The sequence below is a fragment of the Caloenas nicobarica genome, chromosome 9 (assembly GCF_036013445.1).
Source record: "Caloenas nicobarica isolate bCalNic1 chromosome 9, bCalNic1.hap1, whole genome shotgun sequence".
Taxonomy (NCBI): Eukaryota; Metazoa; Chordata; class Aves; order Columbiformes; family Columbidae; genus Caloenas; species Caloenas nicobarica.
The window spans coordinates 16,916,222-16,939,669 of NC_088253.1; the positions used below are offsets into that span (position 1 = coordinate 16,916,222).

The 23,448-nt window shown below is 48.8% G+C and overlaps 2 protein-coding genes across 5 annotated transcripts in view; one reads left to right on the top strand and one right to left on the bottom strand.

Annotated features, from left to right (window-relative positions):
* Positions 1 to 18,309, top strand: part of PSKH1 (protein serine kinase H1) — a 30,526-nt gene extending 12,217 nt beyond the window's left edge. For all 4 annotated transcript variants that reach the window (XM_065640925.1, XM_065640926.1, XM_065640927.1 and 1 more), the window contains exon 4: positions 11,281 to 18,309. In XM_065640925.1, the coding sequence (XP_065496997.1) occupies positions 11,281 to 11,598 (318 nt within the window). In that variant the 3' untranslated portion in view covers positions 11,599 to 18,309. The remainder of the gene's footprint in view (positions 1 to 11,280) is intronic.
* Positions 18,310 to 20,122: 1,813 nt separating this feature from the next.
* On the bottom strand, positions 20,123 to 22,757 carry CTRL (chymotrypsin like). Its single transcript, XM_065641125.1, has 7 exons — positions 22,706 to 22,757; positions 22,442 to 22,545; positions 22,194 to 22,273; positions 21,866 to 21,947; positions 21,602 to 21,782; positions 20,458 to 20,591; positions 20,123 to 20,284 (listed from the first exon to the last, which is right to left on the bottom strand). The coding sequence occupies exons 1-7, from the start codon at positions 22,755 to 22,757 to the stop codon at positions 20,123 to 20,125; spliced, it is 795 nt and encodes a 264-aa protein (XP_065497197.1).
* Positions 22,758 to 23,448: the final 691 nt, after the last annotated feature.

Sequence of the window (23,448 nt, forward strand, 5' to 3'; positions counted from 1 at the left end):
GTGAACACACACCTTGTTGCATATCATTTTGTGGCCTGTAATTGACTCGCCTTACAGCGAGGCTGTTGGACCTGGTGCATTTGGAACAATGTGCTGTTGAAAGGTGTCTCAAATTTCCTCTGACCAAAATTTGGGACTTCTCTAGCAGTTGCAGTGTGCTCCTGCCTTGGGATGAGACAAAGGAGGAGTTAACTACATACAAGGCATAGGTAGGAAGTCAAGATTTTGATTTCAGATAGTTAAGATCTCTTGGGGAGTTTCTGTTGGTGCTGAGCTGGACAGTTAGAAAGGTGCTTCCTGAGCCTGGCGGTTTTCTTGGTAGTGTCTTTATCTAATCCCTCAAATCCCTAAATCTGATGAGATTGCAATTGAAGCTTTCAGTCTGGTAGACACAAGGGAGCTGGGTTTGTTGTTTTGAGCTGGAAGGGGTGGCTCAAACCAAGAGCGGTGTGTCCGAGTTCCCCAGTTTGGATCAGGAGCTTCAGGGCTGGTTCTGCTCCCTCTGTTCTCCCCACCCTGCTGCTTTGCCCTCCTGCTGCCCCAAGCAAGTGCCCAGATAGAAATCCCAGGCATGTTTTCCAATACGTTTGTTATTTAAGTGGTTGCTTTTATGGATTTTCCTGAAAACTGAGCTTTTACTAATACACCAGATTAGTGTCGATTGGTGAAATGGGAGCCGTGCAGACAAGTCGAGGAGAGGCAGAATGTTCTGCTGGTGGCTATTAAGAGATCCCTGCTGTTAATGCAGCATGTGCCTGACTGCTGTGGACATGTGTGTCTATAGCTTGTGAACTTCCATCAGCACGATACACCCTATGCATCAAATACATCCAGTGTTTCAGACACTTTGAGTGATTAACCGAAGAGTTTGATTTTTGTACCTAACGAAAGGTAGAATTGAGCTGTCTGAGAAGGAAAGTATTTGCATGTTTTCTACCTTTGTCCATGTCTGAAGAATAATTTCTAAGGGATTCTTTCACACTCTGATCATTTTGAAAATGGGTATGTAGCTCAGACATAAAAAAGGTTTCTCATTATACCTGGGATGACTCAAAAGACTTTATATACTGTTATATCACATGCTGATAGGAATGCCCGAGTTAGTTTATCCCTTTCCAATTAAAGTCCTCCATTATTTTTTGTTTGCTTTTAGCTTTACAAGCTTCGGGAATTCTTAGTGACATTCTTAAGCTACCTTTTTGCTCAAGAGGCTGATTTTGAAAAGATGAGGAAAACTTGCTTGGCTCTTGGATGAGAATGTAAAATCATTTCACAGCATGCTCATCTTCCAAAATTCATAGGAGTTCCTGTACCTCTGGTGTTTGGCACAGGGGTCTGGCAAGGCTGGATCTGGCTTCAGAGATATCTTTAGCTGGTTCATGGAAGTGTTCCATGGTCTCTGAAAAAACCCTGTTTGGAAACGCGTGGTAGTGCTTGGCAGCCTTGCTTTGGAAACCTTCCGTGTGCGCTGAACGCGTGCCAAGCACGTGGAGCTCCTGAATAGCTGCTATGGGTTAATCCTGTGAATAAGTGCGGTAAGCCGTACTTAACAAACAGAGATGGTGAATTAACCACATCTTCAGGCGAAAGAGAGGCAGGATTTGAAGTATTCCTCATGTTCTGAAGCAGGGAGCCTTCTCCTCTCCCTGCCTCGCCATCCTCTACATCAGCTGGTATCTGCTGTGGCGATGGGCGAGAAGTACTTTGAGAGAGGGGGTTTGGCACTAGGAGAAACTGTGCTTCCCCACTTCAGTGCTACAAATCATTTTGTCCTCAGCTGCCCTTCATGCTGAGCAAAACTTCTTTGCCTAGAAGCTCGGAAAACTATGTTCTCCAGTCTTTCTGGGGGCAGAAGCCAGCAGGCGGATTCTGCAAGTACAGCACTTCAGCCACAGGCGAAGCGGGGGGAGCGCAGGGACCAAATCTTGGATATCCCCAAACCTATTGTGTTAGAATTGGTGTTTACTTACCGGTGGCTCATCAACAAAGCAGAATATGAAGTGAGTGTGGTTCTCTAGATGTTGGCAGGAGGCCGGTGGTATTTGGGGCTTTATTGATTAACCCAGCTGAGGGAGGGGAGGGTATGTTCATTATAGTTGCAGATGACATTGAATTGGTGAAAGGGCTGCAAAGTGTGTTGAATTCCAGGTGACCCTAACAAATCTGAGCAATTCAATAGCAGGTGCAAATTTTTAAAAAATGAGGGTAAGTTTATGCACAAAAATAGGTGAAGAATGGAAGATGGTGTTGGCTTCTCAGAAAAGGATCTGCATATGAATCACAAATTATTGTGTGAGACAGCAATATCACACTGGTGGAAAAAGACAAACCTACTGAGGTGTTTGAACAGAAAGACGGGCTGCGTGTGGTGTAATCCTGCTGTATTTGGTGGTTGGTGCAGCTCGCCAAACTGAAGCTCCGACACTTCTGGGCAGTGGACTTCAAAAACACTGCGGGCCAAGCAGAGAGACTGAACAGAAGATCAACAAAAACAATCATGAATCAAAAAACCACTGTCTCTAGAAGACTGAAACTTTTTTGACTGGCATAAAGAAGGTGTCGTCGTAACAGTTTGCAAATATGCACAAGGCTGTTTTGAAGAGGAAAAGGAATAATCTCTTTCTCAGATTATGGCAAACAGGAGCCTTAAATTGCACTTAGATTCACATTAGACCTTTTACAACACTTTACTAGTGTTTCCTGCTCCTAAAAAAAAAAAAAAAAAAAAATCTACCAGGAGGATTGCTGAAGTTGTCTTGAAGAACAAGTTAGGCAGTCATCAGTCAGGAGTGATGCATCTGTGGTGGATCCTCAGGGACTGTGGGATGGACTGGACGATCCCTGAATGTCTCCTGCAGCCCTGTTTTTACCCTGATTTCCCAAGGTTTATGGAGCTGTGCTATCTGTCTTTTAGTCTCCCACAATTGACTATTTAACTTCTAAGGTCAACTTCAGCCCTGTCAGAGTGATGTGGAGAATTCGAAGGCCTGAAGTTCTGTGAATTTTATAAAAGCCAGTGGCTCCGTATGAGAGAGAGCTAAATTCACATCCTTGCCGCAGGAGAGGTAATTAAATATCAGTCCAGATTTATCCAGAGAGCTGATCAGCATGTGTTCATTTCTAAACCATTCGTGGCACGTTTGACCCTGTGAAGCGTATGTGCTGGAGCCCGGGCAGTGGTGTGTGTGGGAAGGAGGGATGTGCTGCTGCCATGCAGGGGAGGTGAGAGTGCTGGCTGGGGATAGGGAGGAGAACGCTGGAATCATAGAAACCTTCGTTACAGGAGATGTTTGGGGATCTCTAATCCCATTCAGCTTGAGGTCGGGCTGTTGCCAATATGAGATCCGGTTGGCTGTAACTTTGTCTTCCTGAGTCTTAAAAGGCTTCAAGCGTGGAGATCGCCCACCTCCCTGGTGACCTCTTCCAGGGCTGCACCACCCTTGCCAGCGATTTTCTTTTTTTTTTTTTTTCTCTTTCCTTCCCCCAGTATTTCCTAATATGAACCTTCTAAGGTGCAGCTTCTCCTTGTTGGCTCTTGTATAATTTGGGCCCGCTGTGTGGCTCTGTAATCTTTGTAACTACTTTCAAATAAATGTAGTCTGCTATTAGGTTGCCCTTAGACTTCTCTTTGCCTCCTCGAAGGCCATGTGCCACAGAGCCCTGGCCAGCTTGGCAGCCCTCACCTGAATCTTTTCCAAATCCTTCTGGAACTGGGGCATGGCCAGGCTCGGCAGTAGTTAGTGTGATTCCACATAGCAAACCGAAAACTTTTGATCTTCTTTTTGGAAAAAACATGGTGTAGGAAAGAACAGAGTAGGATATAACAGAAAAAAAGAGATCACATCAGTACAAGGTAGTAGCTGCAGAATTAGGTATGTGTAAGCTAGGGGTGTTTGAGTTGTCCTTGCTATTTTAGTTTTTCATTCCTGTGTGTATGCAGTTTGGTGCAGTTTCAATGACATATTGTGTTGTTCAGCAGGATCTGTGTCTCCTTCACTGAATAGTTTGGATGCTGAAAGAGGCCGAGAAGATATTAGAGAGAAATGTGGCAGGGTGACATCCTTGCTTACCCAAACCAGTGCTTTCTGGGAGAGAAATTAGATTGGACCATACTGGCCTAACTTGGGCAGCACTTAAATACTTAAAGCTGGGCTTCTAGGACATGCTGGGACAGAAGGGGCATTGCACCTCCTCTGACCTGTGCCGGATTCTGATTAAAATGGAAAGGGTGATGATAAGGAAGAAAGGAAAGGCAAGCGGGGCAGGTGCTGCTGTTCTGCTGGAGCCTGGGCACTGCTGGTGTCTCCAGCACACTCCTCACCACATCCTGCCCTTGGTGCTTGGCCTCAAGGGGGTTACAGGAGCCTCTGTGCCAGCCCGAGCAGCCGAGGAGAGCTGGTGCCATCTGGGCATCAGGGCACGGTTGGACTAACAGCTAAGACTGTCTTCGGATTTACTCCCCCTTTTCTGTTCTCTTGTAAGCACCCGGGGCTTGTGCATCGACAGCTTGAAGCCCACAGGAGGGGGGGTGTGTGTATGCAGAAGGTTATAAGCTTATCTGTTCATTCCCCCTGCTGCACTAATCGGTGTGATAAAAGATATTCTTCCTCCCTGGGGAAGATTTTTCCTCCCTATTGGGACCACTGTTTCTTAGTTAAACTGTTACTCTGAATTGGTACGTAGAAACACACATTAGTTTCAGTTCCAGTTCTCAGCCAATACATCTCTTGAGATAATAATTCAGAATGAGAGAACATCATTCAGATCAAATCTGAGTTTTCCTTTTGAGAATAAAAGCACTGAAGATGTCAGGATACTCAGGTGTTACGAACAGACTGGGAAGGGTATTTCCCGGTTTAGCTACTGTGAATACTGTTGTGAACTGGTGCTGTAACAAACAGCTTTGGAAATTTCTGACTGTTTCCCCTCTGTGCCTTTTTGATGTCAGTCTCTAGCAGTCTGTACTTGGTGATCTCATCTTTTCACCTGTACTCTTCTGAGTCCAGGTCTCTTGACCCTGAGCTTTCTCAATATACAATTTCTCAGCTAAGGCGCTGGTTAGAGTCCCTTATGTCTAGTTGTAACTTGCTGACACATTTTTAAGAGATGGACGTGAAGTGATCCAAGCTAAAATGTAGTTTTACTCCGTTTTAATATGCCAGTTATCTCCTTAGGCATTACAGTTAGAAGAGCTGTCCCTGGCTGTAGAGAAAAGCTTTGTGTTTATTGTTTTGGTAGCTGCTATAATTTTACTGCATGATTCTAGCTGAATACTCAGTGCTTGTACAGGAAAAATCGGCTGGCTATTTCCATTCGAAAAGCTGGGTTATAGAAGTTCACAGCACCAGATGGCCACGCATACTTATAACGTTGTGGATTATTAAACGGCTGTTGTATTTTCCTCTTTCATCTTTCCTTTATTCCTCCTCCCCACATCAACAAATTAATGCGGAATGCTTGGGAATCTATCCTGCGCAGACTTCAGCACATTATATATTTTTGTTGGAAACTTTTTGTTCCAGCCCTTTTGAACTGGCTGGTTTTGATTGCCTCTTTGCAACTGCTCGTGGGCTGAATGTTGCCCGGGACTGTGCAAACCACCATTACTGGAGCCCCAGTGCTGTGCCAGGCTGGTTCAGCATGTGATGTCTCAGAGTCATTGTCCCCAACCTGCTCCAAAAGATGTGAAAGTTGACACTTTCTGTTTTCCAAAGTCATGCGGGAACCTCCTAAATTAGACACAACTGCCATGTTAGCATGAATATGTGAAAGATGCAATGCAAAGAATACTTGGGCACCTCAAATTAATTTATTTTGAAAAACTAACAGCATGTCACTTTACCACCAAAGACATCTGAATTTTGAGATGCAGCTACTCTGAAAAATAACAGAAGATGGAAAGATGTGCCTTGCCTGCAGCACCATACATACGTGTTAGATTGAGTCATTTTTGGAAAAAAAAAGCCTTTGCTGTTCATATTTGGAATAGCTGGGTGCCATCTGAATACAATAGGAATATTTAGAAGAACTAGTGTCCAGCAGGAAAATGGATCAGAAACACCTTCACCATGTATTTTAAGGTAAAAACAAGTAAAAAGTCAGAAAAAAATGATTGTCTTCATAGTGTATTTGCAGTGCAGGCTTTGGTGACTGCGTGCCAGCAGCGTGCGTTCCCATCACCGGCAGAGTAAAATTTGGGGACTCTGCTCTGGTACCCGAAACCAGCCCTGAACGCTGCTGTGCCTGTGGGTGCTGGCTCCCGCCCCCACTGGGGTTTGGTTTTGTTAGGTGAGAAAACTCACGTTGGTAACACAGGTCAGCGTTTTATTTCAGACGCGCACGCCAGGAGCTCACTGCGGCGTGCGCCCTGTTCCTGCTCACTTCAGCTGTCAGCGAAACAGGTGGGTTGGTGGTTTGAGCCGGAGGACAACGGGGTGTGTTTTCCCCCCATGCCGGTGTGGACAGCGCCTCAATAGCTTTTATGCCGATGTGAATAAAAAGCAGGAATGGTGATGGATTTAATCACAGAGAGCCCAGCGCTGCACACAATCCCCTCGCCTAAGTGACACTCATAGGAGGATCTCTTGCTTTTCCTCCTCCTCCTCCAGACTCGGAGCCTGAGTCTGAATAAAACACAGCACACTTGAGAGCTCTTTAAAGCTTTGTAAGTGAGGCTGCTTTCTCCTGGATTTGTTATCTAGCAGGGCTGAAGTTGCAGGTTGGCAATGTGCCCTGTGTTTTATGCAGCTTAGAAGTTCAGGAGATGGTTTTGTAGGAAATGCTGGTGCACCTGGGAAGCAGCAGCTGACAGTCCTGAGGGGCCAGAGCTACAAACCTGCATGGCAGGAGTTTCTCCTGTTGCTGTTAAGGCTGTAAGACAAGACTGTGGCAAGACTGTGGCAGCGGCTTCGTACTTGGTTGAAGTGTTGCTAATTCTGGCCTCTGTGCCTGTCGCCCACTTGAGTTGATGTAGCTGCTTCTGCAGCCACCTGGTGAATCACTACAGAGAAGAATTTGTCACTGCAGCAGCGGGATTAAAGGCAAGGCTATCTGATGGGGTTTAGCTGATGTGATGTTTCATGGCCTCTGGATGGAGCCATTCTCTGTTTCTCCTCAGAGAGTCTCCTCTAGATCCCTTCAGTCCTGTCGTGTTGAGTGCACCTCGTGTCCTGCGCTCGTGTCCTCCTTGCTGTTCCCCAAACACACCAGTGTCGACCTTCCTCAGCTCTTACACAAACTCCAGCTGCTGCCTTGCAATATTAATTGGGAGGGTTCTGGAGGTTTTGCTAAGTTAAAACTGCCATGTTGCCAACTGAAGCAAGGTTTCCGGAGACTTGGATACGTTTCTCCAGGGACTGGGGTTGAAAATTGTGAAATTCATTCCTCTCAGTGCTTCAGCAGAATGTATCCTTACCTATTTTTTTAAGAAAAGGCTTCAGTCAAGTAAAACCAAAGATGTGTTTGGTGCAGCAAATGAGACCTCCAGCTGTGTAAACAGATCAATAAACAGATTTGTGTTTGCTGACCAGAAGAAAAACCTAATTGCAAGTGCTCCATATTCAATGTTTGTGGAGAAACTAGAGTAATTGGAATAATGAGAAATCCAATTTACTTTTATTTGGAGTTTATTCTACTTTAGGTTTCATTAAACTGGACTGGTGCAATGCACAGACCTTGCAAGGCTTGGGCTGGTGATGTATTCACTGTTTCTAGGTCTTCAAACTGACGTGTTCTTCATGGATTTCTTAAAATTCTAAGTCATCACATTTTCCATCTTTTAATACAACTTAAAATGATTGAATTAATATTTTTCTTGGTGTTTAGAGGCTCGTTTCACCTGCCAGAATCTCTTGCTTTGTGTTGGGCAGCCATCAGTTGACTGAAGTTTGAATGCATCTGAAACGCAAAATGGCTCTCAGGTTGCCTCTGGTTCCAGATCTGTGCAGTTACTGACACCTGCAAGAGGAATTAATGCTTTCCTGCATGTCCTGGAGATGTATTTCCAAGAAAAGCATTACTGTATCAGCCCTCAAGTATTTTTCATTTAAATGCATCTCTTGCATCTCTTTGGATTTAGGTGAAAAAGAGAGGATGGAGATCCTGGCATGATTGTATCTCTGTGAGGGACAATATTCAGAAAGGTAAAAGATTTTAGATAGCTGGGGAGAAATGCTGCAGGGAAAACAATGAGGTTGGAGTCATGTGAATATGTTTTCTCCATTTGAGTGAGACAAAAGCTGTTTCAAGGCATCTAAGTCATCTCAATTGCTGGTAACAGTAATGAAGACGGTAGTAAAGAGTTCTTAGTTATTGCAAGGAGAGTAAAATTGTCACCAGCATTTAATAGCACTTCGAGTTATAATTGGTAAATTAGACATATTGTTAGCTTAGGCATCTCATTTGGAGAGTGGAAAATGAGTCCTCTCTAAAGAAAACAGAACAGGGTGAGCTCTGTGTCTGCGAGGACGAGGAGAAGGGAAGAAGTGATGGGAGGTTAATGGGGTGGGATTTCAACTGTATGAGTAGCTCATAACTTAAATGAGTCAAAAAAAAAAAGCTACAGAAAATGTTTTTTTTAAAAGTTTTCGAAGGCAAGCCTGGTAAACTTAGGGGCAAAATCTCCAACTGCCAACAGAGATTAAACTCTGCAAGTTGGTTCCCTTTGCTGCTCTTTACCAAAGGAAGCTCCTTATCCAGAAGTCTGGTAGGAAATCTATAGACAGGTTTGGCTCTTTGGTTCTGATGTTATAAATAGCATAAAGGCGAGCTCTTCGAAGGGTCCCTAGTTCTGCAAAAAAACCCCGGTGTGTTCAATTGCAGTCGTAACCTTTATTGTGATTTTTACTACATTTCAAAAGATTTTTTTGCTATTTTATTTATCTTCTTTATAAACAAACACTTTAATGAGTCTCTGATCAAAGATTGTCCCTGTTCTATTCTAACAAGCACCTGGGGTTTTTTTCTTACTATTCCTTGTCAAGATGTGTTTCATCAGCTAAGAAGAAGTGATTTAAGGCAGGTCATGACAAACTAATTGTATTTGAAAGCAGTAGACAGAAAAGCTTGAATTGTAGGAAATTTTTTTGTTAACTGATTTTGTTCTGAAAACGCAGAGGGGAGTGGATTGTGGATGTGATTTCAAAGCACAGAGGTGGTGTCTGATGCCCTGGAGAAGGCTGTGCTTCCTTTCCGAGCACGCTGGCTCTAAATATTCCCATTTCTATCCTGAATACCTTCAGGAACGTTTATAGTTTTTTATTCATGTGCAGGTATTGTCTTTATATCAAGTAGTTCATATCATTTTCACTCTCTTCTCTTGCACAGTTGCTGACAGTGATCCTATATCCCACTTTAGCTAAGCTGAGCAAGCCAGACTGATTTAGTCATTGCTTGTAAAATAAGACTTTCTGAACTCTGACCATCCTGGTAGCCAGTTCCTTAACTCGAGCTGGAGTTCACCTTTCCTGGCCGTACCACAGGCTGTCCGGGCCAGGAGTGGGGCTGGAACGCACAGAACATTATATTAGAAAATCCTCCTGTGGATTAGCTCTCTTGCTGGTGCCTTTCAGTCTTTCAAAAGAGAAAAATTGCTTTTGGTAGCCATAAATTGCAGGCCTCAAAAAAATCAGGACATACCTTTTTTTAGACCTTTTGCACAAGAAAAGGGCATTATATCTGACTGTGCTGTTGGTGGACCCCAAATTTTAAAATAGCTGGGTTCTTTTCTTCCTCACCAAATGAAAAGAGGAATGAGACACGGAATAACAGCCTTTTCCTTTTTTAGCCACACAGTTACACCTGTGTGTTTGTGCGTGACCTTAATTATTGTATCGAAACATTCACTCTGCTGCATGAATGTACTGAGGCTTTTTTTAATGCCGCTTGGAATGTGGTCTCCATGTATTTGAAAAATTCAGCATTGGTGGTTTCAGGATGAGTGAGACCTCACGGTGGATTTTGCCATGGTTTTCTTCCCAGCTTTGTCTGCAGCCCAACCTTCAGTCATGCTCAAGGAAATGTTCTGGCTTCTCACGTTAGTGCAAATACGATATTTTGTCAGAAATGACACAATTCCAGTGTGCGTGGCTGTAGGTGTTTGTCTCGTAGGTTGTTGTGGCTATACTTTGGTGTATGGGGGGGATATAGGAGGAATTCGTTATAGGAGTAATTAATTAATTTGGGCTTATTTCTTTAAAACTAGTGTTTTGTAAAAAAAAAAAAAAAAATCCTTCTTTCTTTGGTAAGCATTCCTGAAAATTCCTTATATCTAACATTTATATATATTTAGAATGTTTTATGGGGTCGTTTCCAGCCAGGCTGAGCTGGCTGTTCCAGGGTTGACCCAGTAGCAACATCTCCCAGATTTCCACGTCAGAGTGAGACTGAGCACCATGGCTGGAAAACCTTCCTAGGCTTGGCTTCAGGGTTGATGCAGAGATCGGTGCTTGTAGATGTGTACCCTAAGATGAAGAGTCAGAAGAGATCCCGGGGTCTGGTGTCAGGACCCGTCCCCTGCGAGTGACATGTCTCGATTCAAGCAGTGGTGACTTCATGGGGTACGAAGCACTTGGACTAGGGAGGGTCTTCAGTGAGATGCAGCCACTGTTTGTTGTAGTTGTATGAGTCTGGAAGACAAGATGAGAAGATGAGGTGGGAGAACTCGGGGCCAGGACCTGGAGCAGGATGTAGGTCCAGGAGCCCATGTGTGTCTGTGGAGCAGCATCTGGAGCAAGTGTGTGACCAAGGGTGTGACTGCTGGTGGAGATGGAGCCGGACGAGGGAGCGAAGGGACCTGGAAGCTGGGGATGTCCCTGTGTGTCTCTTAAGGACAAGGACGAGACCACAGGAGGATCTGGTGACCAGAGGGACCAGGGAAGTCCCAGCCAGCTGCTGGAGAGATGGTTGAGTCTGGGGGTTGACTGAGATTGCATGTGTGTATGTGCACGTGTGTGTAGGTATCTGTAGGCGTGAGGCACCTGGGAAGACTGGGATCCAGGCCCCTCTGCTGGATGGATCCACGCTGCACCTATGTACGTGTAGACATTTCCCACTACTTCAGCCTCTCCCTCTAACAGTCTCTTGAAGTAATTGTGTCTCCTTTTCCTTGGGAGACACTGTTGGTTACAACTTGGAAGATTTGAGGATGAAAGAAAGAGTGGAAGAAGCCGAATGCCCCGAAGCACCTTTTGGGGATGGGAGGAATTAATTAATGGGAGGAATTAATTAATCAGCAAAGCTGTGCTGGGATGTTTCATTCTAATCATCTCTTTTGTGTTTCAGCCCTGGCCCAGCGTGTCCAACCTGGCCAAGGATTTCATCGATCGTCTGCTCACAGTGGACCCCAGTGACAGGATGACAGCCCTTCAGGCCCTGAAGCACCCATGGGTGGTCAGCATGGCAGCCTCGTCCTCCATGAAGAACCTACACCGTTCCATCTCACAAAACCTTCTCAAGAGAGCGTCTTCCCGCTGCCAGAGCACCAAGTCCGCGCAGTCCACCCGCTCCAGCCGCTCCACCAAATCCAACAAGTCACGGCGGGTTCGGGAGCGGGAGCTGCGAGAGCTCAACCTGCGCTACCAGCAGCAGTACACTGGCTGAGTGCCGGCTGGGACCTGCCGGGCGTCTTTCTCGATGTCTTCTCTGCGGTGTAGGAACATCCAGGTTCCTCCCTCCCTCGAGGTGTCCCCCCATCCATGAGGAGATGTGCCCCCCTGTGCAGAGAAAGGGAACCTCGTGGTGGCCATCACACCCTGCGAGCTGTGCCACAGGGTCTCACACAGGAAACGGGGGAGCCCTTGTGGGCTCAGAGCGCAGCTCAGAGCCTCAAGTCGTACACAAATTAAGGAGCCACGTGGGGAGAAGAGCTCTTTCTGTAGCCCAGGAGCTTGGTTGTTCATAGTTATTTATTAATTCCAGAGCGTTAAGTTTCTCTCCCTTGCATATGAAAAAAAAATGATTTTATGTGTATGTACATCCACGTATGTGTGTGCAATACATGTGTGGGTGTGTATATGTATTTTAAAATTACATATACACAAATTTTGAGCTGGTTTAGTCAGACTGTGGTCCCTTTGCAGTGAAGCAGGTATGAGTCACATGCAGTTAGAAGTAGGATAGCTCTGACTCACTGGCGTGCTGCCCACCAGCTCCTCATCCCGGTACAGCTCGGAGGAGATGCCAGACAGCAGTTTCCTGTGACGACTGTGAAGCTGTGAGGTTTCCCCCGAGGGCTGCCATCCGCCTGATGACATCAAGGGTTTACTCAAGCTGTGGGAGAGCTGCCCTGCAAATTTGCAACACAGGCTGAAGTGCTGCGAGCTCGGAGCTGGAGTTTGGTTCCTTTGATCTGGACTGGGTGGGTGCTCCTGAGGGAGGGGTGGGAAGAGGATCATCGTCCTGTAAAATTTCATGGTATGCAGAGGGTTGTCTTTAGCGAGGCAGGATTTTTGGAAGTTCTGCGCTGTCCCCCTTGAATTATCCTTCCTCTGTTTGCAGCAAGACCAGTGCCTACCACGCAGGGTTTGTTGTTACTGTGACCTGGCCCTGTCATGTCTGTGACCTGTTACATATCTTGTGCCCTTCACACTAGTGTTACTGACCATGTTGCTTCACTAAAACTTTGGTGGTTCCAGGTATTGCTCCCTGTCTGCAGGTTTTTACAGGGCTCCTCTGCTTTGCGTGCCTGTTCTGCCCCAGTCTTGCTGTCCCTGCTCTGGGACAGTGGAGTGGTGGTGGGAGCTGTTGAGATGGCCACAAATGACTCCATAGCATCAGGGTAGGGGCTTGAGCAGCAGAGGTCCAATCCTGGAGTATCAGCAGAGATGATAACCTAGAGATGGTGCAGAAAAGCTGTAGAGCTGTTAGGTGTGACTTAAATCCAACAGGAAAAAGCTGCCTTTCAGGTTTTCTTGTACTGGATGGGTGATGTGAGGGCCTCTTGTGAAGGACCTCACAGGAGAGGTGGGTGCTGTAGAGCCGAGGTTTGTGCAAGCCTGCTGAGACATCTTCCCAGCTGGTCCGAGCAGCAGAGTGGGGCTGTTGGCATAATCTCAAGGTGGATTCGGCTTCTTGTCATAGCAGAGCCAAGATCTGCAGTGGCAGCAAATGCTGCTTTTTGAAGCTTTTCAGACAAAGCCGTAAGGTTTGCTTCATGCTGGGTACTTGGAAAGTGCTGGCATAGCTCTGGGCTGGAAACACAGGCTCTGCAAACTCAAGGGGCTGGCGAGTGTGGCCTTTCCGCCCAGGATTGGTGTCTGTGCTGCTGTGTTTCAGTGCCAGCAAGGTTTTAAGTGGTTGATTACATCTCCAGGGAGCTGTAACTGTACTGGCCGCAGCCCCTCCTGGTCAGCAAACAGCAAAGCAGTGCAGCTGCAGTGGGAGAAGACTGAGTTTTCTCTGCTAAGGAGAGGGGGGAAAAAAAAAGGAATTTCTAGGGGTGTGCTTCCTACCCTGAAGCTGGGCTGGGCCGTAACTGCTGTGAGCACAGCCTGGTGCACCCAGGCATGCGATGGGAATATGGCAGAGGAAACCTGAGGGCAGCCAGTATGTGTCGCAGGGGTGAATTCTAAATCCTTTGCATGGTTTTGCATATTATTTTGAAAACTCCACATCATTTGCAGGCTGCCTTTTCTCTGAGTGGCCATCCTACCATATCATAGAATCATTTTGATTGGAAGAGGCCTTTAAGATTGAGTTCAACCATTAACCCAACCCGGTCAAGTCCTCCTCTAAACCGTGTCCCTAAGAACCTCATCTACACGTCTTTTAAACCCCTCCAGGGATGGTGACCCCACCACTGCCATGGGCAGCCTGCTCCAATGCCAGACAACCCCTTCTGTGAAGAAATTTTTCCTAATCTCCAATCTAAACCTCCCCTGGCACAACTTGAGGCTGTTTCCTCTCATCCTATTGCTTGTTACTTGCCCAACACCCTCCATGCTACAACCTCCACACGCAGTCTTTCTTCCATCAACATTAATGGTTACCACAGAATTACCAAAAATTGTTCTTTTCAACTCTGTGGACTGCAAAAAAAAAAAGTTTCTTCAGCTTCTTTTGCCTTCTCATGTAGTTTTCTGTGGTTCGTTACCATGAACCGTAAACCAGGTGTGATTTCTGTCAAAACAGGCAGCTCCATAAACAATTCAGTGCCCCTCATATTACTGCCAACAGCTCTCTAAAAGCAGCAACCACTCTAAGACAAGAATTGATTGGAATTTTGTTCTTCCCCTGTATGTTATGAGCTGGCAGGATGCTTTCTCAAAGGGCTTCTGGTTTTGAGCCATTATTCATGGAGTCTTCTGCATGTTTGGAGCATCACACCCAGATGCTGTGATCTCTTTTACCTCCTGGGTTCTTCCATGGCCCTCCCCAGATTATCTGGCGTGTTTATCCTCAAAACAGGTGTTTTTGCCTGTGTGAGGAGGTCAGACTGGTGGACTGAGCCAAGACCTGTAGAACTGAGACCCTCCCCTTTAACCACTAGACCATCACAACGCGCAGGAGTGCAGGTGTCTACTCAGCTTGTTCCTTCGTGCTTTCTCCTGTGGGTGGGGGGTAGATGGTGGGCTCTGGTCTGACCAGGCTTGTTTCTCCACCTTCACAAAGCAGAACAAGAATCTTCTCATCTGTGACAATTTTTGCTTTGTTACTCTTTTCGGCAATTAGGTTTTCACTCGCAAAAGTTAACTCACAGTGTGTTTGGCGTGGAATATGTTTTGGGAAGTGAGATGTTGCCGTGTATGTTCTACTAACAGTGTCAGTTTTCTGTGATGATGCTCTAATGGCTGAGGGCTGAATTGGCAGAAGGGAGGATCCTTCACACTCATGAGCGATGCTGGATAGCTGCAACCTGCTTCCTTGTGCTGTGGAGATGTTTGTGGTCCTCAGGCATCTTGCTATGAGAGAATTGCACCAAAGAGGACCACATCCATCTCATAAGGCGCTTTGGCTTTTCTAGAAAAAGAACAGAAAAATCAGTGTAAACACAAGGAAAATCTTTATAGGCTTTCCTTCCATCGTTTGATTGTAACTCTCCTGGCTCAATCCCTCTTCTTTTTCTAAATTCAGTATTTGCAGAAACTCTTACACCCAGAACAATAACGTGTGGGCAGAGGGGAGACGAGCAGAGCTCCATCCAAGTGTCCCTTGGAGTCCTCAGTGATCTTCCTGTTTTCACTCTGTCTGGAAAACTGTGATGTCCAAACACTACATTGCGAGAACAATACCTCAGGTGCTTTTATCCTTGCAATGGGGCCATGTTTTCAGCTGGGTCTGCTGGGAGGGGAACAGGCGAAGTGCTGTAATTTTGAGCCATAGTTTAGGTGCCTTCAATCTGTCCTCTAAGAAGCTCTTCACTGTGAATTATCTCGATCATCTGTCTTCATATATATTCCACAGGAGTATGTCAGTGCTCAGTTTATCTTAAGTCTCAGGAGTTTACACTTTTCAGGTGTGCCTTGTTTGGGGATTTTAGAAGCTAAAATACCCAGGTGGGGTTTTTTTCTGCTCTTCTGTTTAATTTTTTAAATCCCCTTCTATGGCTCTTAATGGTGGTTCTTAATTCAGCTCATGGGGTTTTTTGGAAGATTTCTGCTGATACTGAATTAGCCAGGAGAACACCAGTAACAAAGGCATGTTCCAGACCATTGCTGAGTTGCAGTCTTTATATTAGCTGCCTGCACATCTCAGAGTGCTTTTGTTTTCTGTACTTTTGTTCATGCAATGAAACTGAAACTGGAATGACACCTAGTGGCAAATCGTTGTGTGTCCTTGTCCAAGTACAGCCCTCTCCTGGGTACGTTCCCACTGTTCCTGGGTGAGATGCTCTTACAAAGAGGAATCTGGGTTTGCTGAGTGGTGCTCCTGGACCACACCCGCAGTCCCAGATGTTCAACAGCTTGCTCAATGGGACACTGTTTTCTCCTTTACTGACCCCAAAGAACAGCATCTGAGCCCACGCAGGGATGAGCGTGAGTCCACATGCACGAACTGGGAGTGATGCTCTGTGCTGGGGAAAAGACACGTGTGGCCAACCCACCAGTGTCTCAAGGGGGTGCTCACGAGCACCCTGCCTTGGGGAGACATCTCAGGGCTCCCTAGGAGAAAGCAAAACCTAAAGACACTGAGGCTGGAATCAGTAGGTTTCGGACTTTCTTAAGACATGATGGAGCAGCTCAGTGTGTTGCTTCCCAGAGTATTCTGTTTCAGGGAAACGCAGTTTTAAGGAGTAGAGGGAATTATGGTTGGTTGTGTTTTGGAACTTAGCTGTACTGTGTAAAACAATCTCAGCATTTTGTTCCTGAGAGTTTGGCTGCTCTCCTGAGGGAGAGAACTATGGCTTCAAAGAATGTGGCCTGTTGATTCCTTGATTTTTTTTTTTTTTTTTATTTTTTAAGGGTTATTGGAAATGAATGTGAAAAGGTCTTCCAGGAATAACATTAGGTGGTCTACATAATTGTGAAGCTTTGCATCCAGATTTTTTAGTATGTAATGTATTTTTCCATGCATTTTGCTAAAACAGCAGTTACTCGTCCATGTTTGATTTACTGCCCACCCTTCTCAGGCTTCTAAAAACCTTAATATGTCAACCCAGTGGTGGTAGAAACTCCCCTTCCTTCAATCCAGAAGAAATCTGTGCTATTTAACACTGAGATTGCAGTAACATCCAGATGCTTCTGCCAGTTCCTGGACTGCGTTGTTCTTGGAAACGTACAGCCAGATGTGAGGGACAGCTTTATGTGATGAGAGTCAGCCCAGACAGAAGGGCTCTGACCTGCTGGCTTCGGTAACGATGTGGAAACCAGCTGCAGTGTAGGGCCTGCCTTACATATTTATTTTGGAAATTATAAGCCCTTGAACTCCTAACTTCTTTGGAATTTGGGTATTTTCTTCTTTAAGGTCAGATATTTTCTGCTCTGCTAATTTCCATTCTTTCTCATACCCTGCTCCATTTCTCAATCCTGTTTTCTACCCAGGTGTTTGGCTGAAGTACCGATACAGTCAACTTATACGTTGTTCACAAACGGGAATAGGGATTGTGGTTAACTCAACTACTGGGCAGCAACTCTGGGTTTGGCTCTGCCGGAGCCGTGGTGCGTCCTGGGGCCAGGTAAAAGCATCTGTATGGTGGGAGAAGGCTCTGAGGGCCCTGCAGCACAGGCTCAGCTCAAGATGATCTTGTACAACACAGAATGAGTGCCTGGCTGTTCCAGGCCTCATCAGACTGCATGAGGCCCATAGTCCTAGTTTAAGTGGTGATGCTAAAGATTTGGAGGGTTTGAGGCAGGGTAAATCAAAATCTCAATTATTTGACTTAATTTAGTTTTCTAAATGAAGCAAAGCAACACAGAGATTGGCTTTTTTGGGGCATCACACCCTCTGAAGGAGTCACGGTCTGTTCTCTGGCAGCAGTGTGAGCCCTGGGATTTGCAGGGAGGGTGTTTGTGTCCCGGCCTCTCACCAGCTTGGCTTCATCCTGGAAAATACCACAAAGTGCCTGTACCACTCGGTGCCAGATGCCCAGCCCCAAGTTGTCTGCACCCCTCTTGTGAGGTTTTTGGTGCTTTTTTCTGACCACTCAGTCTCTCCTTGTTCAGCCTGGATTAAAAATGCAGCTCTTGGGTGCTCCAGAGGCAGGTGCGTGCATGTCAGCTGTGCCTTACTGAGCAGTAAATTTGCAAAAAATTTAAAATGTGAAGCAGCAGGGATGTGCAGTGGCAACAGCGTCACAGAGCTTGGTACCTTGCACGCTTGGTGTCCCTGTGGTGAGGGAGCTCTGCCTGCCTGGTGACACTTTTTCCTTCTCCCGCTGTGGTGATACTGTAGATTCCTCGTGTGTGACAGGCGAGCTGCTCGCTGCTGTTGCAAATCACGTTGCACTGTGTTTGTCTGCTGAACGTGGGGGAGACCCACAGCCCCAACACGATGCGTTGGACATGAGCAGCTCCTGTGAGCACACTCAGGTGCCGTGAGTTTTCCTGTTGCCTTTCACTACGGAAAGACACCTCCCGGGAAGCTCTCGGGACCGGAGCTGTTCCGGCGCCTGCTGTTATTTTTGGTCACCAAATTTCCGGTGCTGGGTTGGAACAGTTTGGAAGTAACTCTGGTCGCGTCCCGTTCATCTCACAACGGGGCTGTTTTGAGAAGCCTCCAGTTTTGTGACTTGCCTTTTTGAATCCTGTCTTTACACTAAGGGTTGTTGTAGGATGAGGTCTGAACCATTGTAATTAGTCTGTAACGTTACAATTAGAGTGTACAGAATTATTTATTTTGTGTACTCGGTCTGCTAAACATGTTAAATGTATTCTGTGTACCCCATCGCTCTGCTGTTGTTACTTCTGGCTCGTGGGCTGACTGCTGACAAGCGCCGCCTTCTCGGCTCTGAACCAGTAAATGCATCAAAAGCCAGGAGCTGCTCACCCCTCTGACATATTCTTGGAGCACAGCAAGAAGGTACTGAAGTGCCCGTAAAAGAGTTTCCTGGTTTCTTTAATGCAGCTGCCAGGCCAGGAGCTGCCTGAGGGAAAGCTGGGATGCCTGTGGGGATGCTCTGGGGGAGTCGGGCACTCAGTCTCTTGCTGCAAGGCAGGATTTGGGGGGTGAACAGACACTTAGGGACATTTTTTCACCTGTCTTTGGGTGCAAGGTGACAAACAGGGCCAGGGAAATACCCTGGTATGCCCACAGCAACTTGTACCTCTCTGGTTTCACTCTGAGCAGCTTTTATAGGCCAACAGGAAAACCTGTAATATCAAGTGAAAAATGTGTACCCCTTTTGAGCCACCTCCTCCTGGAAGGGAGGTGATTTTTTAGGTGCAAAGGACCCTGTCCCAGCACTGGTAGAGGTGACAGTGACGTGAACACACAGAGCAAACAACCCATAGTGCCACAGTTCATTCGTTCCCATTTGAAGTTCCGTGTGGCCACCAGTTTCTTCTGCCCTTATGGCCCATCCTCACATCTCTGACGTTCGGCTGTCTTCAAGGTCATTTAGGGGCTAGCTAGAGCCAAAGAAGAGTGTGCTGCTTTCATGTGGTGAGTCTTATTTCAGGTACCGCAGAGTGAAAGCACACTCCAAATGTCACGGCAGAGCAATGGGACCGGTGTATACCCAGTGCAGCTGCTACCATCGGCCTTAGGGGAGATTTCCGAGGAGCTCAGCCCCTGAACCCCTGTCTCTGTGTCCCAGGTGAAGCTTTCCAAGGTGAAGGAGTCTGAGCCAGCAGCTTCACCAGTTTCTCTATAAGCTGCTGTTCCCCCACATCAGTTTGTTCCAGTTGGTCCTTGCAGAGCAGACCACTAAGTAAGGCTAAATTTTATCCAAGCAAACTAAAACTTCTCAGCCCTGGGCTGTATTTGAGCAGCTTTTGGGTTTGGTTTGTTTTTTTAAACTCAAGCCTATGGGCCAGACTATTTGTCTTTACCCTCCCTTCATGATCTAGAACTCTTTCCACAGGCATGTCTCTGCCTGGCCTGGGATGTCTCCAGGGATGGGGCATCCACCACCTCTCTGGGCAACCTGGGCCAGTGTTCCACCCTCAGTGTAAAACATTTTTCCTCATGTCTAGTCTGAATCTCCCCTCCTATAGTTTAAAACCACTACCCCTTGTCCTATCACAACAGGCCCTGTTTAAAAGTCTGTCCCCATCTTTCTTACAGGCCCCTTTTAAGTACTGAAAGGCCACAATAAGGTCTACCTGGAGCCTTTTCCAGGCTGAACACCCCCAACTCTCAGGCTATGAACCCACCCATAACACTATGGTGGTCTCTGGGCCGGTACTGGGCTGTAGATCTGTGTGTGTGCAGACCCCCTGGGCAGCCCCTGCTCCTCAGCCAGCCCCGTTCCCCCCACCTGCGCGTTGTGTGCTGGCTGCTGCACCTCGGGGCACTCAGCTCCGGGAGCTGCTGGGGTGCAGGAGAGGAGCGCAGGGTGCCCCAAACTTCCCCCGTGCACCCTCTGTACCAGTCTGCATCGCACAGGGAAAGGAGCCAGAGGCAGCACCTGGTACAAGCAAATGCTCACACTTTACTCTGCGAGGTGGAGCGCCTTGCTGCCAGCTCAGCCCCTCGCCGGCTCTGCTGAGCGCACCGTGCGGGAGACGGGATCGCTCCGGCACCGGCTCTATCCCTGAGCAACAATGTAGTCGATCCAGTTTCGGAACTCGCTCACGCGGGTGTAGACGGCGGGCACGTTGACGTTGCAGTTGCTATTTCCCCAGGAGACAATGCCGATCAAGGTCCAGATGCCCCCATTCTGGTATACCAGAGGTCCGCCGGAGTCACCCTGTGGAGAAAACATCACCTGCTTAGTGGTCCCAGCATGTGCTCCAAACTGGTCCCTGCCACCCCCACTGCCTGGTCCCCTGGACACAGTTAAATTTCTGGGTCTGTAGATGGAATTCCCCACTGTCCTCCTCCTTCTCGTCCCTGTGGTGCAGCAGGACCTTGGCTCCTTACCTGGCAGGAGGAGGCGCCAGCCCCGCCGGCACACAGCATGGAGCTGGTGATCTCGTTGCCCCAGTACAGCGCGCACTGGCTCGAGGAGACCAAGGGCAGGGACACCTGCTGCAGGAGCACGGCTGAGGCTTGGGCTGGGGGAAAGAAGCACCATTGAATCACCCGGGTTGTCGGTGGGTCTCCTGGAGCCTTTGGGAGTGCACAGACACCCTGGGCATGCTCCCAGATATGGGTGCTGCCATGCGAAGCGCTTTCTGCCTCTGTGCCAAAGTGTCCCTTCTTACCCAGGCCTGATCATCTCATGCAAACAGCCCCGAGCAAGGGCGAGCTTGTGCCCCTGCACATTCACTTCAGGGGTGCACACGCACCCTCCTGCTGAGCACACACCGACATCCACGCTTACACCAACACACGCATGTGCACACTTAGAATCACAGAGTAGTTTGGGTTGGAAGGGACCTTCAAAGCTCACCCAGTGCCACCCCTGCCCTGAGCAGGGACATCTTCACCAGCTCAGGTTGCTCAGAGCCCCGTCCAGCCTGGCCTGGGATGTCTCCAGGCATGCGCCATCCACCACCTCTCTGGGCAACCTGGGCCAGTGTCTCACCACCCTCGGTGTAAAGAATTTCTTCCTCATGTCCAGCCTGAATCTCCCCTCCCTTAGTTTAAAACCATCGCCCCTTGTCCTATCACAACAGGCCCTGCTAAAAAGTTTGTCCCCATCTTTCTTACAGGCCCCTTTTAAGTACAGAAAGACCGCAATAAGGTCTCCCTGGAGCCTTCTCTTCTCCAGGCTGAACGCCCCAACTCTCTCAGCCTGTCCTCCCAGCAGAGCTGTTCCAGCCTCGGATAATTTCTGTGGCTCCTCTGGCCCCTCTCCAGCAGGTCCATGTCTGTCCTGTGCTGAGGACCCCAGAGCTGGACCAGCACTGCAGGGGGGTCTCACCAGAGCAGAGGAGCAGAATGACCTCCCTCGCCCTGCTGGCCACACTCCTTTGGGTGCAGCCCGAGATTGGCCTTTTTGGCTGCACTTGTACGTGCCCAGAGTTACCTGCACAACTGCCCCCTCCCCACATGCACACAGTGTCACCCCCCCCGCCAGGTGCCCCTGGGCACCCACTGCCGGAGGCTGTGGCGTACGTACAGTAGATGCTGTCGCGTCCCCAGCCGGTGGTGACACACTGGAGGTTGCTGGACAGAACCAGGTTGGCGGGGGGCAGGCAGACGGGGGAGACACGGAGTCCCAGCTGGGCGGGCGAGGAGAGCTTCAGCAGGGCAATGTCGTTGTTGAGGGTCTCTGAGTCCCAGTTGGGGTTTGTGACGACCTGTCAAGAAATACCGTAGCACTTTCACCCCTGTCGCAGCTCCAGCCGTGTCCCAGGACCACAGCCATGTCACCCCGGCTCACCTTGGCCACAGACTTCACTTGAACGGACTCTGCCCTGGAGCTGCGATCATATTGCCCAAGGACGACGACATCGGTGTATCGGCTGCAAGAGGTACGGGAGTCAGGGGGAGGCGTGGGAGCAGGACCAGGAGCCACTGCGGGCGTGGGGCACCGTGTGCCTAAGGGAGGCCACCATGGGGACAGCTAGGGTGGGAGTCCCGGGCTGCTCACTTCTCAGGGTGCCAGCTTTTGGGGCTGTCCCAAGCACCACTCGGCAATGCCCAGTGCATCCCAAAGCCCCTGCCCTGCCAGCTGGCCAGCCATGGGCTGGCTGGGCACCACTCCTCACTTGAATTCGCAGTGGGCAGCCGTGACGACCCAATTCTCGTTGATCAAGGAGCCGCCGCAGAAGTGGGATCCCAAACGGGTCTGGGGAGGAAAAAGGGAGGAAGAGCTGGGCTGGACAGACTAAGCCCCCTCAAAACTATGGGCAGACAGAGTGTCACAGGTCTTCTTGGTGCCTGCCCAGCTCGCTGTGCCATGCCACCGCAGTGCTTACGGCACCAACCCTGCCTGGGGAGTGGGAAAGTGCCATACCCGCAGGGACACCTGCCAGGGCCACGAGCCTGGCACCGCATCGTGCCCGTTGATGATCCTCTCACTGTTGTGCACCGAGGGGCTGATGATCGGCACCCCACAGCCTGCAGGAGAGCGAGAGGGGTACAAGGGGGACACCGAAAGCTCAGGGCTTGTGCCTGGGTGCTGCCTGTTCCAGCGCAGGTGGCTTTGAGTCACCATCCTCGGGGTGCCCCAGTCCTGCTGCACCCCAAGGACCTCCCCACACCTGCAGGCAGCACTTACCTGAGACGGTGCTGGCAAGCGCCAGGCAGGCAACTGCCCACAGAAGCGCCATCCTGGGAAGACACAGCTGTGCCCCAGGGGCCACCAGCTTTATAGAGCAGCCAGGAGCCGTGTGGCTCATAGCCCAGCAGGACAAGGTCACCCTCCTGCTTTCTGCCAGCTGCAGCAGCAGTGATGGGCCACACCTGGCACCTACCTTGCCCCATGCACGTGGTGACATGGGAACATGCTGTCTAAAGGCACCCTGGGGTGCTTGGCAGCTGGTGGAGCTGGAGAAGGAGAGCACTGCAGGGCTGTGATGGGGGACACAGGGTGCTGCTTGTGGGCACACGGCTGGGTAGCAGTGGGGCTGGATGTGCTGGGACACACAGCAGTGCTTGTGGTGTGGGAGGTCACCACGTCCCCAGGCCCATTTCAGAGCTGTTGGCACCAGGGCTGTTGTTCCATGTGGCCATGAAGCCCTGGCTTCGGACAGTGCTGGTCCCAGATGGATGTTCCCAGGGCCACCCCTTGAACCATGACCCTGGTGCAGGTGAGCGTGTCCCAGAGCCAACGGGGCAGGTGGGGAGGGCAGACACCTTCCCAGGCAAGTGGGAGACAGCGTGGAGAGCTGGACGAGCACAGCACGAGGACCAGGACAGCGGGCACCTCACCAGCTGAGGTTGACCCCTCCACCTGAGCATCCCCCCGCTTCTGCTGCTGCCTGACCCCTTGCCCCAGGGCTGCATGATGGGGAACAGCAT

Bases quoted from the DNA above. Each gene is read 5' to 3' on its own strand.
- CTRL (XM_065641125.1), bottom strand. From the start codon at position 22,757: ATGGCGCTTCTGTGGGCAGTTGCCTGCCTGGCGCTTGCCAGCACCGTC. The intron at 22,546-22,705 runs GTAAGTGCTGCC...GCTCTCCTGCAG, and splicing joins GCTTGCCAGCACCGTCTCAG to GCTGTGGGGTGCCGATCATC. The intron at 21,783-21,865 runs GTGAGCCGGGGT...ATTTCTTGACAG, and splicing joins AAGTGAAGTCTGTGGCCAAG to GTCGTCACAAACCCCAACTG.